The sequence below is a fragment of the Schistocerca gregaria genome, chromosome 2, assembly GCF_023897955.1.
Source record: "Schistocerca gregaria isolate iqSchGreg1 chromosome 2, iqSchGreg1.2, whole genome shotgun sequence".
Classification (NCBI taxonomy): Eukaryota; Metazoa; Arthropoda; class Insecta; order Orthoptera; family Acrididae; genus Schistocerca; species Schistocerca gregaria.
The window spans coordinates 630,607,074-630,621,612 of NC_064921.1; the positions used below are offsets into that span (position 1 = coordinate 630,607,074).

Below are 14,539 nucleotides of genomic sequence, written 5' to 3' on the forward strand. Positions count from 1 at the left end.
CGTTCCAACACTGTAGGAGTCACAACTGTGTGCGACTGTCCGGACGCAGGAGATCGGACGTTTCTACGCGGCCGTGTTGCGAAGGTGACAGAAGCCTCGCCCAACCACTCGCCGTGCCTTTCTTCACGGCCAGGTCTCCGCAGACATTGTGCAAGCGCCTATGAATATCTGGTTTTCTGTCAAAACAAACTGAGTGACAGCTCTCTGCTTGGAACGTACCTCCATCACAGAGCAGCGCGGGATAGCCGTGCGGTCTAGGCGCCTTGCCACGGTTCCCGCGGCTCCCCCCGTCGGAGACTCGAGTCCTCATTAGGGCAAGTGTGCATGTGTATGTTGTCCTTAGCGTAAGTTAGTTCAAGTTAGATTAAGTAGTATGTAAGCCTAGGGACCGATGACCTCAGCAGTTTGGTCCCACAGTCCTTACCACAAATTTTTTTACCATTACACATGCCATTTCGAAGGCTACGTATAGTGCTGCCACCATACGGAGGTTCATTAAACTATAGGGGGTGAAGCGGAAATATTCCACGATCTCCCACAACAAATTCCGCATTTTTACAAACTAAATTCGCCGAAAAAATGTATCGCATTACTTATTGAACGCCTCTCGTATATGCGTGTGACCTGCATTATTCCCCAATCGTGGAGAAAAACTCTCTGCTCATGGAGATTACGGTAAGTTATGGTCAAGAGGGTCAAGAGTATTATAGCTCCCTTGCTAACTCTGTGCAGGACAGGAACAGCATAAGGCCCTATGTCATTACTAAAATTTTGGAAATTTAAGTAGATTTACTACGCCTTTTGTACCGATTACGATGTCACCCATCTTACAAGGATACGGCTGTTGATTCACGAAAGTGTTCGTTTGCAAAGGAGTTGAAGATAGAATTCTACCTTTCGGGTTTTATTATTCTGTTTTTTGTTTCGACTCCTGCATCTCTCGCAAGTGTATGGATACCTGTTTTCCTTCCACTGATAGTCTTCAATTATAACCAAAATTACTTGGCGATTTTAGACAGGTGTAACTGGGGTAACAATAAGACCTGGTGTAGATAATCTCGCTTTAAATTTAATACATTTTTTGCTGTACAGTTTATCTCAATTGAGAGCACAAGACACCGGAATAAGGAGATCAGTGTTAGCTGTTAAGCATTTCCGATCCACTTTCTCTTTCTTGAACTTGGAAATCCTTTCTTTCCTTTTTAAGAGTTTCATTGGCGTTATACAATTTGCCCAGGTAGTTCTGGGATCCATAGTTGAAGAGGCACATGTGAAGTCCAAATTTCCTGATTGCGTATACAAACGCCTCATCTACGCTGCCGATCAACTTGTTACCCAAGCCTCCGATGTAGTACCTCAACTACAATCTTGTCTTCTGCACTACTTCCGTGGGAACCAATCTCGATTTACTCCCTGCTGTTCTCATGGTTTTCAGAGAGAACATGCAGCAGAAGATCGGCGATATGACGATTCAAAATATAATGTGTCTTTAAACCCCTCTTGTTATTACATTGGCCATGGTGTCTGTGGTGTATTAAGTTTTCTCGTAGAACAAAATTATCTTCACATCCAGTTTGTTACGATTATAGCCACAACCTTCTTGATGAGTAAAGAGTAAAATAAAACAACCAGAAATTCTGTGTGTGTGGTAAAAGCCTGTTGATAATGAATTTCTTGATTCTGACTTCCCTAGCACTTAGTCACCAATAGTGTGTAATGAAGAACATCCCGTGGGTAACGACGTGTCATTTATACAGCAATGAGGCCTTTTTTTAACCATTTGTTCTCCATATCACCCCTTCATCCTCCGTTGCAACGCTGTGACCATAGCAGTATCTTTGTACTCTGATATAATCCATCAGGCATGTACAATATCTCAATCAGACAAATGATTTCAGGTCGGACGCAGATGACGTTCAGAACACAATAGCACCATAACAAAAGAAGGCAACAAGGATGGACGCTAAGATTTATAAGTCAAACCCCAACCCAACGGCGACGGCAAACACCATCTCGAAAATCTTCCTCTGGTAAGTGAGCGACATCCCATTCTCCACGCTTGCTTTTTCAAAACAATGCATTGAAACAGTTCTTAGTGTGCATTGTGTAGCACGAGTATGATTGTTCTTAGCCGAGTGGGCCGTGGTTGAGACGTGAAAGATGCACAGAGCATGTCACTTCATATAATTCACACTATTGTACATTCTTTGTCGTTCAGTACTACAGGATAAAAAAATACGAACGTATTAACACCGATATTGACGTATTGTTGGAGATTTTATCATAATTTCGATGGATGAATCGCTCAAATTATCTGTGGAACATGTGACTAGCTAACAAACAAATTACACTACGTTCTAGTGCGCTTCTCTCGACTCAGTGTAGCGTGAGGAGGTGATGCTGTTGGACCTCGTACTGGCAAATGCAGTGCCAGTCACCCAATTGATAGGCTAAGCACGGAATCTCAGTACGGGGACCATAAAGTATTTTATGTACAGAATTATTCACAGAACACTGTCATAGTCCTACTGTGGAAACTAAAGATAACTGCTACTGTCATAGTCAACTACAATGGCCAACGGTGTGTGGATTACATCGTCAGCGTTGGCTAACTCGCGTTGTAGGTGTCGAACGGCAGACTACAGTGTAGCAGATGGTTCACCAATAAAGTGCTGGATAACAATAACAATTGAGCAGTCGTGCCAAAATTGGCAATGTTCCCACTGGTGGTGTGCAGATTCCTTCATCTCAGATGAGTAACTCCTCGGAGAAGTTAACAGTAGTATAACAAGGAGAGAACTGGGACAGAGTGTTTCATCATTGACAAAATTGAAGACATCACCAATGACGTTATCGATGAGTTATGGGATTTCTCCATCCTCCCACCACTCACCCCTCTCAGAAAGGCTAATAACTATATGTATAAAATGGAAAGAATTCAAAGTTTGGGGGGAAATTCAAGTATCGGCGGGAAATTAAAAAAAATTCCATTTGCGCTAGTATATTTCGTATGAGAGTAAGGTTGTTCTTGTCCTAAGCATAAATTGAAAGGAAATCCAAGACTGGCATGCTGGATGACTTGAAATACAGGACCTGGCTCTATGAAGTCTGAACCAGAGATGTGGAACCCAAGACAGTAATCAGACATGGCGACAGGGGCATCTGGCGCAGCTCCACGACACTACAACCCAGCTCAGCCTGGCAGAGTATTTGTACCACTATAGCATTTTGGTACACTACGCCAGAGTTGGAATACTGGCATAGCTCTATATGCCGTCAGAATCCAAGACGGCAGGAGAGACGGAAGCAACTTCCTTGCAGAGACCTGTAGGGATAGTTACAATAGTAAGGTCACAGTGTAATTCCATCCTGTCTGTCCTAATTTAAGTAATTCCCCTGCTTAAACAAATGTTTATGTTTGGCCAGCACATACACTACTGCACGTTAAAATTGCTACACCAAGAAGAAATGCATATGATAAACGGGTATTCATTGGACGAATATATTATACTAGAACTGACATGTGATTACATTTTCACGCAGTTTGGGTGCATGGATCCTGAGAAATCAGTAGCCAGAACAATCACCTCTGGCCGTAATAACGGCCTTGATACGCCTGGGCATTGAGTCAAACAGAGCTTGGATGGTGTGTACAGGTACAGCTGCCCATGCAGCTTCAACACGATACCACGGTTCATCAAGAGTAGTGACTGGCGTATTGTGACGAGCCAGTTGCTCGGCCATCATTGAGCAGACGTTTTCAATTGGTGAGAGATCTGGAGAAAGTGCTGGCCAGGGCAGCAGTCGAACATTTTTTCTATCCAGAAAGACCCGTACAGGACCTGTAACATGCGGTCGTGCATTATCCTCCTGAAATGTAGGGTTTCGCAGGGATCGAATGAAGGGTAGAGCCACGGGTGGTAACACATATGAAATGTAACGTCCACTGTTCAAAGTGCCGTCAATGCGAACAAGAGGTGCCCAAACATGTAACCAATGGCACCACCATCACGCCATAACCATAACATACAGCATCGTAAGTTAAAGTCCAAACTGCATGCTGTGTAGTAGCAACAGCTTTGTTTTTATTCATACAAACACTGGAGGGGGAAGGGGGAGGTTCTCATCCCACGACCGTGCTCCTGACTGCACCCCACCGCACTGCCGCTCCGCGCTAACACTCGCCGGATGCCTATTGGTGGACAGAGCCATTTCATCTCACCTGAGCCGCAGCCGAGCGCTGTTACCTGGACTTACCGGCTGCCTTGAGTGTCAGCACAGTGGGTCTGTCTTGATGAGACCATGTTCTGCTTTCAGGGAATATCCTATTGTGAAAAGATGTATCAAACTACTATATAGGAGGGATGACTGGTGTTTTGTTGTCCTGCAGATCAATGCGGTACTGCTCCGTTGCTTTTACTTTAAGGTATGTACCCAACCACCGTTTGATGGCGTTAAATCGTCATCAAAACGTTCGAACTCAGAAGAGAATGCCATAAGAAATCTGCTTCATATGCTGAATGTCCTTCATAGAATTAGAAACATAGTTTGGTGAGGTTCCCTCAGTTATAAGCGTACATTTCTCAAGCCACTCGCTTGATAGTTATTGTGTGTGAGAGGGATATTGTGGTCGTATGGTTTTCTGTTCTGTTCTTGTTCTCAGTGTTACAGCAGTTCGAGTGTTAAATGCTGCTTTACTGCACACGACTATTTCTGTCAAGGATTTCATCTACAGCTTTCGCCCAATGGTAGCCACAGCTTTGGAATGTGATTACCTTACATGCTTCGTTCGTTGGATGAAGCGGAAGTAAATGACATTTGACTGTGTCTCGCCCACTACAGGAGGTGACATAGCCAGCAGGCGTTCCTCACTCCCTCATTTCAAACTATCACACACCCTTGACTAAGTGGTTTTGACTATGATGTTGTGCATTGCGGCTGTTGTCGTGGATGACGTAGCGATCTTCACACTCGGTATTTGTGTAAATATCTAAACATTCATGGTGGTGTCTGATTGTTCTACACTCCTGGAAATGGAAAAAAGAACACATTGACACCGGTGTGTCAGACCCACCATACTTGCTCCGGACACTGCGAGAGGGCTGTACAAGCAATGATCACATGCACGGCACAGCGGACACACCAGGAACCGCGGTGTTGGCCGTCGAATGGTGCTAGCTGCGCAGCATTTGTGCACCACCGCCGTCAGTGTCAGCCAGTTTGCTGTGGCATACGGAGCTCCATCGCAGTCTTTAACACTGGTAGCATGCCGTGACAGCGTGGACGTGAACCGTATGTGCAGTTGACGGACTTTGAGCGAGGGCGGTTAGTGGGCCTGCAAGAGGCCTGGTGGACGTACCGCCGAATTGCTCAACACGTGGGGCGTGAGGTCTCCACAGTACATCGATGTTGTCGCCAGTGGTCGGCGGAAGGTGCACGTGTCCGTCGACCTGGGGCCGGACCGCAGCGACGCACGGATGCACACCAAGACCGTAGGATCCTACGCAGTGCCATAGTGGACCGCACCGCCACTTCCCAGCAAATTAGGGACACTGTTGCTCCTGGGGTATCGGCGAGGACCATTCGCAACCGTCTCCATGAAGCTGGGCTACGGTCCCGCACACCGTTAGGCCGTCTTCCGCTCACGCCCCAACATCGTGCAGCCCGCCTCCAGTGGTGTCGCGACAGGCGTGAATGGAGGGACGAATGGAGACGTGTCGTCTTCAGCGATGAGAGTCGCTTCTGCCTTGGTGCCAATGATGATCGTATGCGTGTTTGGCGCCGTGCAGGTGAGCGCCACAATCAGGCCTGCATACGACCGAGGCACACAGGGCCAACACCCGGCATCATGGTGTGGGGAGCGATCTCCTACACTGGCCGCACACCTCTGGTGATCGTCGAGGGGACACTGAATAGTGCACGGTACATCCAAACCGTCATCGAACCCATCGTTCTACCATTCCTAGACCGGCAAGGGAACTTGCTGTTCCAACAGGACAATGCACGTCCGCATGTATCTCGTGCCACCCAACGTGCTCTAGAAGGTGTAAGTCAACTACTCTGGCCAGCAAGATCTCTGGATCTGTCCCCCATTGAGCATGTTTGGGACTGGATAAAGCGTCGTCTCACGCGGTCTGCACGTCCAGCACGAACGCTGGTCCAACTGAGGCGCCAGGTGGAAATGGCATGGCAAGCCGTTCCACAGGACTACATCCAGCATCTCTACGATCGTCTCCATGGGAGAATAGCAGCCTGCATTGCTGCGAAAGGTGGATATACACTGTACTAGTGCCGACATTGTGCATGCTCTGTTGCCTGTGTCTATGTGCCTTTGGTTCTGTCAGTGTGATCATGTGATGTATCTGACCCCAGGAATGTGTCAATAAAGTTTCCCCTTCCTGGGACAATGAATTCACGGTGTTCTTATTTCAATTTCCAGGAGTGTATATCGTGTCTCGCTACCACTTTCGCGCAACGACGCTCTGAGCGTGTTTTTTTTAGGGAATTGACTAGTTTGAACCTGGGACCTGTTGCTGGTAAGGAGACGCCAGAACACACATGACATGTAGAATTCAGAAGAGTTCAGTGAGACTAGCGATGATATAACCAAATACTAAATGATCTCAGCGTCAGCTCCACTGCACTCCCTGTAAAAGAATCTTAATACTAACTAAATATAGTGGAAAGGGTTCAAGGCTTTCCTATTTTTAGTTAGCTGGTAAAATAACGTCGAAAAAGCAGTTAAGTTTACCATTGGAAATTTTATTCTACTCACAAAACATCATGTATAAATTTCACTATTGATAAAAGGAAATGTTTTAATACAGGATGGTAAAAACCAACTGCGTTCAACAAAAATGTGAACGAATATTCCCTGAATGGGTTTCCAAGTTCTACAAACGATCGAAGGATGACCTATGCCATATCACATCTATAATCTAGGTTTAATTTAAGTATCACAAAAGACAAAACTATCAAAATGGTCTACAGTGACCCTCAATTATCTTTAATTACTTATTTAACTTGTCGTAAATTACAGTGGCTGATGTGGCTTCTCAATAACTATATAAAAGAAAAATCATCGCTTTTCAGATCTGTTCTTCAAGTGGCAAATGTGAACACCATGTGTTTTAATTAACGATCGACACTAGTATTACGCAAAAAAGGGGTTAAAAGATGAGACTTCTGCAGTTCTGAGTGTAGCTTTATGCGCTATTATGCGGCATAGCGTGCGTTCATTACGTTGTCGGTGTTCGTCAGGGGGGCGGCGGCCGGCGCAGCAGCCATCCAGCTCGCTGTCTCGGAACTAACTCTCTCCTAACTTCTCCTTACTACAATTTACCGAAGTTGGTTTAAAAAAAAACTATCTGGCTGTGTTTTCATCTGACCAATCAGTGTCTCAATGTTAACCTTAAGCTCCGCCTACAAAGATTCTGTCAATCCAATGAGAAACGTTATACTTTTCGTGGTGGGGCAATGTTTTTAAAGTTTGCAATGTAACAGAGACGCTAAAAAGTCTCACCCTAAAACCTGCAGCTGGTGTGGTCCTTTTAGCGTTATCGTAAGATCTATACTGTTCTTCTGGAGGGCTCTATCTTTTAACATGGGCTGAGGGGTGGTCCTTGACGTACCTGAGACACGAAAAAGTCTCACGCTAAAACTTGCGGGTGGTAGTGAGCCTTTTAGTGTTATCGTAAGATCTATACTGTTTTTCTGGAGGGCTCTAGTTTTTAACATGGGCTGAGGGGTGGTCCTTGACATAACAGGGACGCGAAAAAGTCTCACGCTAAAACGTGTGGGTGGTAGTCTTAGAGGTAGGCTGCCGACGTGGGTGTCCAGTCCGTCCCTTATCGTAGGGCCTTCTAGCTTAACACGGTTCTGCTCTCGGCTTCTGTTCTCGTTTCTCCCCTCGGAACTGCGTCGGTCTCACAGTGGGAAGGTACGACATGCATTTAGGCATTCTTGTGTTAGTCTGTGGTATTCCATTTGCTCACTCGTTACTCGTATTACTTCGGTTAATTTAATGTCACGATTTATTCGGAGCTATGTGACATACTACTGGATTTGCTTATCATGTCAGGGTTTTCATGGAAGGTGTTGGATTTGCCTGACACCTTACAAATACACTAACGTTCCTGCCCTATTCTATCCTTATTGATAGATTATAACAACATGCAAGTATTGTGGAGATGCTTCAGCAACGCCACTGAGAACTCAAGTGTTCTTCGAACTGTTCAGCAACTATATTTTCTGAGTCGGAGGGTCGGTAAAACGATCCAATTAATAGTTTAGTGCGATTGTCAAGTATAACCTCTACCCATACTATTTCGCAGGAACTATCTACTTCAGTTTCACTAAAAGGCAAACTACTTCTGACAGCAATAAATACTCCACCACCAGCTGTATTTAATCAATCCGTTCTGAACATTGTTAGATCGTTTCAAACAATTTCAGCTGTTCTTATTTCCTTCTTTAGCAAGCTTTCTGTACATATAACTATTTGAGCTTCAGTGCTTTCTATTAGGGCTTGGAGCTCTTGTTCTTTCCCGACACAGCTACGACAATTTACAACTACAATACCGATCGTTTCTACAACCACCTTACTGAGTTTTACCTGCCCCCTTTTAGACAGACGCCCTTTCTGTGGTTTCCTGAGGCCCTCTAACCTAAAAAACCACCCAGTCCCTCCTACACAGCCCCCACTACCCGTGTAGCCGCTTCTTGTGTCCAGTGGACTTCTGACTGATTAAGCGGAACCCGGAAACCCACCACCTGATGGCGCAAGTCAAGGAATCTGCAGCCTGCACGGTCACAGAAACGCCTGAGCCTCTAATACAGACCTTCCACTCGGCTCTGCACCAAAGGACCACAGTCTGTTCTGTCGATGATGCTGCAGATGGTGATTTCTGCCTTAATCTCGGAAGCAAGACTGGTAGTCTTTACCATTTCCGCTAACCCCTGAAACCAGAGAGAATCTCTTTCGATTCAAAGGGCCACACAGCTTGAGGCTGCTGCCAAGGGGCATCACTGTGGGGGATCAGACGCAGGGATGCGAGATACGTCGAGCACGATTCATGTATCCCCTGATCAGTCCATTGCTGTGGCCATCCCAAATGATGCCTGCACTGAGGTTGACCCGTCACCCAGGGTCGAGTGGAAGATCATTCCAAAGTCTGGAACGGCAGACAAGCCTTTTTGTGGGCTGATCATAGGGCATCCTCAGTTCGTTTGACGAACGGGTTTCGAGCGTTATATGTGGCTGACGAAGTCTCTGAAACGGACACAGTCGTCCACCCTGCAGTTGGCTGCACTCTGTACTCTTCGTGGCATCTGGAAGGCCCCTTCCCACACCCACAATGACTCCCCCCACTATACACACAAAGTGCACACTGGCTTCCTTCCCCTCCTTGGCAGCCATATTCCACAGGGGCCCCATTACGTGCCTAACATTGGAGCTCCCAACTACTAGAAAACCCACCCTCTGTGAATGCCCAGACCTTGTGGGCCAAGAAGCTTCCTCTGGAACAGGGTGGACGACTGCATCTGGCTCAGAGAATTGGGCAACCACAGATAACACATGACCCTACGATCAGCTCCAGGAAAAGTCTGTTGCTGCCTGCCAGACTTTGGAATGATCTCCCACTTGACCACAGGTGAGGGGTCAACCTTATTGCAGGCAGTATCTGTAGCGCCCACAGCAGTGTATCGATCGGGGGGCACCTGGGTTGTGATCAACGTACCTAGCATCCCCGCATCTGGCCCCCCACGGTGATGCACTTTCGCAGCAGCCTCAAGCTGTGTGACAGAAGCCAACACTGCCTGGAGCTGTTTCTGAACTCGTTCCTGTTTGAAACTCGTAAAGATATGTAATAAACAAATTATGTACTCACCTTATTAGCAGCAGGAACTCGCAGTGCTCTCTCACTCACTGCCTAACAGACACTAACAATATTTTACACTTAAACATAGTCTAATTTTAGAACAGAACTGCGTTCTGTTGTGTTGGAGGAAAGTGATTGAGAGGTTCTGACTTTTCTTTCCTGGAGTAGCCTACAAGGTATCTGCCCACTGCTGATGCCACTGTCGTACAGTCAGCACTGTGCACGCTGACTGGGTGCAACGAGTCTCAGCGACACCACATGATGCATGGTTATGGGCTTGGATGTCTTCACCTACAGGAATCGATCAGCAGGCGTCACTTCATACAGTGAGAAATGCACTTGAATGTCTTCGCCTGATACAAGCGTTCACCCTGCAACAAACAGCGCTCTAGGGGTGGCTGACCAGGACATACTGCTGCACCTGCATCATGTCAGAATGCGAAACCAGAAATACTAATGCAGCTTTTTCCAAAATGTTGACAGACGACATACATCCAACAAACCATTGAATTTTCACATCAGTTTTATCATGAAATGAACGAGTAACATATCGAAATCAATGAAATTTCCACCTAAAGAAGCGCTAACCTCCCTTTCCAGGTGTCATCTTTCAAATAGGTAGCCCACTCATACAACTATATTCGGTGGTGACGAATCTACCCTCGATATGCTGGAAAAATTATACGTTTCCCCCCTGGGGGGTAAAAATAGGCCCACGGTATTCCTGCCTGTCATAAGAGACGACTAAAGGGAGTCTCAAACATTTCGGCCTGTCGGGTTTGACCTCCATATCTCAAAATCCTTCCGAAGAGCGAGCCGATTCGGGAAGGGCGCCTTACTTGGTTCATTGTATCCATCTTGCGATCAGACCTTTCGCCATCTTATTCGCCGTTGCATTGCAGTGCTGCCCGCTCTCCATTTCTTGGGCATGGATACGTTCCTGCATCCACTTTCCACCTTGCGCTGTGCAGTTCCTCTTTCTGTACTGATGGCGACCATCGACCACATGTTTCCTAACATCCAACACGGTAGACAGTCAATTGTGGTGGGGCCGCCATGTATCCTGTTGGTTGTAGGCTCCTGACAATACAGGGATCGCTCTACTGATGCCTGCACCAATTAACTCCCCACGTATGCCAAGGAGTAGATGCCTACCCCCCTGGGGTATCGGGACTCCCGGCAACGGACATCCTGCCAGGTGGCTCTTGATGAGGCTGGGTGGCGCCCATGGGGAGGGCCCTTGGTCGGAGTAGGTGGCATCAGGGCGGATGACCTGCAATGAAGTGTGGTGCATCGTCTCTTGCTGGTGGCCAGCTGCCAGCAGTCTCTAAGCGTTCTGGGGCTCAATGTAATGCTCAGAAGTACGAACCGAAAACGTTCCCCTCCCTGATCACGCTGTGGGTGGAACGTAAGCCTCATGATGGCAGTAGCAGTTATTCGCCCCAATTCTTAGTTTGTACGAGAGCTGCTGGGGAGTCTTTTCTCTCCACAAAGCCTCAGCTCTTCGTCGAGCATTTAGAGGACACGTTTGGGGAGGTGGAGGGCTGTGTCAGTCCTGATACAAACGGCATCCTCTGTCCAGTCACGACGGTTACTTGCTTGTGACAAGTTCGGGGATGTTGCCGTTACGATCACACCCCATAAGTTATTAAATATGGTTCAGGGAGTTATTTACCATAAAGACCTCCTTTTGCAGTCTGACGACGAGCTGCGTGCGAATTTAGAGTGCCGAGGTGTACATTTCGTCCGGCGCCTTCATCGGGGTCCGAAGGAAAATCAGATTGCTTCATCTTGGCCTTCGAGGGTGATACATTGCTGGAGAAGGTCAAGGTTATGGTCTACCAATGTGACGTCAAGCCCTATATCCCTCCCCTGATGCAGTGCTTTAAGTGCTGGAAGTTCGGCCATATGTCTTTCCGCTGTACTTCCAGCCTCACATGTCGAGATTGCGGACTCCCATCACATCCCAATACTCCATGTGCCCCGCCTCCCATCTGTGTCAACTGCGGGGAGCACCATTCACCTTGCTCCCCAGACTTCAGATTCTTCCAAAACCCGTCCCCACTTCTCAGCCGGAGAAGTGTCCAATTTCTTCGGCTTCACACGCTTGCAAGGGGTCCCTTGGGTCCCTCCCTTCCCAGGTTTCCTCCAGCGGGAAGGGTGACGACCTACAGTGGCGTAAGTGCCCACGATCAGCTGGTCGTAGGGCTTCGCAATCCTCCTCTATCCCGGAGACTGAATCGGTGAAGCCCTCCCAGCCAGTGAAACCCAAGGAGCAGCGTGAGAAATCCAAGAAGAAGAACTCTAAGCCCAAGGAACTCGTGGTGGCACTCACCTCACTGCAACCTTCCAGCTCTGCGTCTGAGGATGAGATGGAGATTCTGGCGCCCACTGAGGACCTCAATCTCGCCGGTCCCTCAGACACCATGGATAGCACTAGCACAGGTGCTCAATCAGAGGCAGCAGGTGACCCAGCGGCGTAATTTGCCTTCTCAGTCCCGTCACGCCTTTCTCAGACATGGGCAATATCATCCTCCAGTGGAACTGCAGCGGTTTCTTCCACCATCTAGCTGAGGTCGGACGACTTATCAGCCTTCACCCTTTCTTCTGCAATGCTCTTCAGGAAACTTTGTTTTCAGCAATGCGAACCCCCGCCGTCTGTGGCTATCGGGGTTATTATAAGAACCAGGCAGCTTATGAAAGGGTATCTGCTGGCGTCTGCATCTATGTCCTTCACTCTCTTCACCGCGAGTCTGTCCCTCTACAAACACCTTTAGAGGCTGTCGCTGTTCGGGTGTGGACGCCACAGGCTGTTACCGTCTGCAGTCTTTACCTTGCACCAGATGGTGATGTCGCACAGCATGTCCTGGTTGCGCTGATAGCCCAATTGCCGCCACCTTTCTTGTTACTGGGCGACTTCAACGCCCATAACCCTCTGAGGGGTGGGTCAGTGGCGACAGGTCGAGGCACCACCATTGAGCATTTATTGGTACAGTTCGATCTTTCGATTTTGAATGATGGTGCCTTCACACACTTCAGTGTGGCGCATGGCACGTACTCCGCCATCGACCTTTCGATCTGCAGCCCTAGCCTCTTACCATCTGTCCAGTGGAGAGTGCATGATGACCTGTGTAGTAGTGACAACTTTCCAATCTTTCTGTCACTGCCAAGGCGTCAGTCTTCTGGGCGCCCTTGCAGGTGGGCTATGAATAAGGCTGACTGGGACTTGTTCTCCTGCAGTGCCGCTATTGAGCCTCTGTCTAATGATGACATTGATGCGGTGGTTCACTCGGTCACCACCGGTATCGTTACTACCGCAGAATCTGCCATTCCCTGTTCTTCTGGGTCCCCTCGGTGGCGGACTGTGCCTTGGTGGTCGCCTGAGATCGCTGAAGCGATTAAAGATCGCCAGCGGGCGCTCCAGCGTCACAAGCGACATCCCTCCATAGAACACCTTATCGCCTTCAAATTGCTGCGTGCGCGAGCCCGCCGCCTTATCCGCCAACGCAAGCAGGAGTTCTGGGAGTGGTATGTGTCCACCATTGGCCTCCATGTCACTCCACCGCAGGTCTGGGCCAAGATTGGACGCCTCTATGGCTATCGGACCCCTGTCAGCGTCCCTGCGCTCTCACTGAATGGAGCAGTTTGTACTGACTCCGACGTAATTGCCAACCGCTTGGAAGAGCATTTTGCTCTGAGTTCCGCTTCTGCCAATTACCCACTGGCCTTCCGCTCCATTAAAGAACGGATGGAACGTCGAAGACTTTCATTTCGCACCCACTATCCTGAATCCTACAATGTTCCATTCAGTGAGTGGGAATTTCACAGTGCCCTAGCCGCTTGCCCTGATACAGCTCCTGGGCCAGATCGCATACACTGTCAGATGCTGAAACACCTTTCAGTGGACTGCCAGAGGCGCCTCCTCGACCTTTACAATCGTATTTGGGTCGAGGGTGAGTTTCTGTCGCAATGGCGGGAAAGCATTGTTATCCCCGGTTTGAAACCTGGCAAGAACTCTTTGTTGCTGGACAGCTACCACTCCATTAGCCTCACCATCGTGATTTGCAAGTTGCTAGAACGGATGGTGAGCCGACGGTTGAGTTGGGTACTCGAGTCGTGGGGCCTTCTGGCTCCAGCTTAGGGTGGGTTCCGTAAAGGCCGCAGACAATCTAGTAAGCCTGGAGTCAGCCATCCGTACAGCCTTTGCCCGCCGTCAGCACCTCGTCGCTGTTTTTTTCGACATGCGGAAGCCATATGATACGACATGGCGTCATCACACCCTATCTACGCTTCATGGTTGGGGTCTTCGGGGTCCACCGCCGATTTTCATCCGAAATTTTCTGTCGCATCGTACCTTCTGTGTGCAAGTCGCGGCCTCTCCTCCCGAGTTTGGAGAACGGGGTGCCACAGGGATCTGTTTTAAGTGTCTGCCTGTTTTTAATAGCAATTAACGGGCTCGCTGTGGCGGTGGGAACATCTGTCTCAGTGTCCTTGTATGCTGACGACTTCTGCCTTTACTATAGCTCTATTGGCATTGCCACTGCTGAACGTCAGCTGCAGGGCGCTCTCCGCAAGGCGCAGTCTTGGGCTGTAGCGCATGGCTTCCAGTTTTCGGCTGCCAAAACCTACGTTATGCATTTCTGCCGGCGACGAACAGT

General features: G+C 48.3%; 1 protein-coding gene across 1 annotated transcript in view; it reads left to right on the top strand.

Annotated features, from left to right (window-relative positions):
* The window catches only part of LOC126335904 (ATP-binding cassette sub-family C member 4-like), a 227,009-nt gene that overhangs the window by 32,163 nt on the left and 180,307 nt on the right, over window positions 1–14,539 (top strand). Inside the window, exon 2 of the mRNA XM_049999377.1 lies at window positions 1,899–2,030. Within this exon, the coding sequence (XP_049855334.1) occupies window positions 1,957–2,030 (74 nt within the window). The 5' untranslated portion in view covers window positions 1,899–1,956. The remainder of the gene's footprint in view (window positions 1–1,898; window positions 2,031–14,539) is intronic.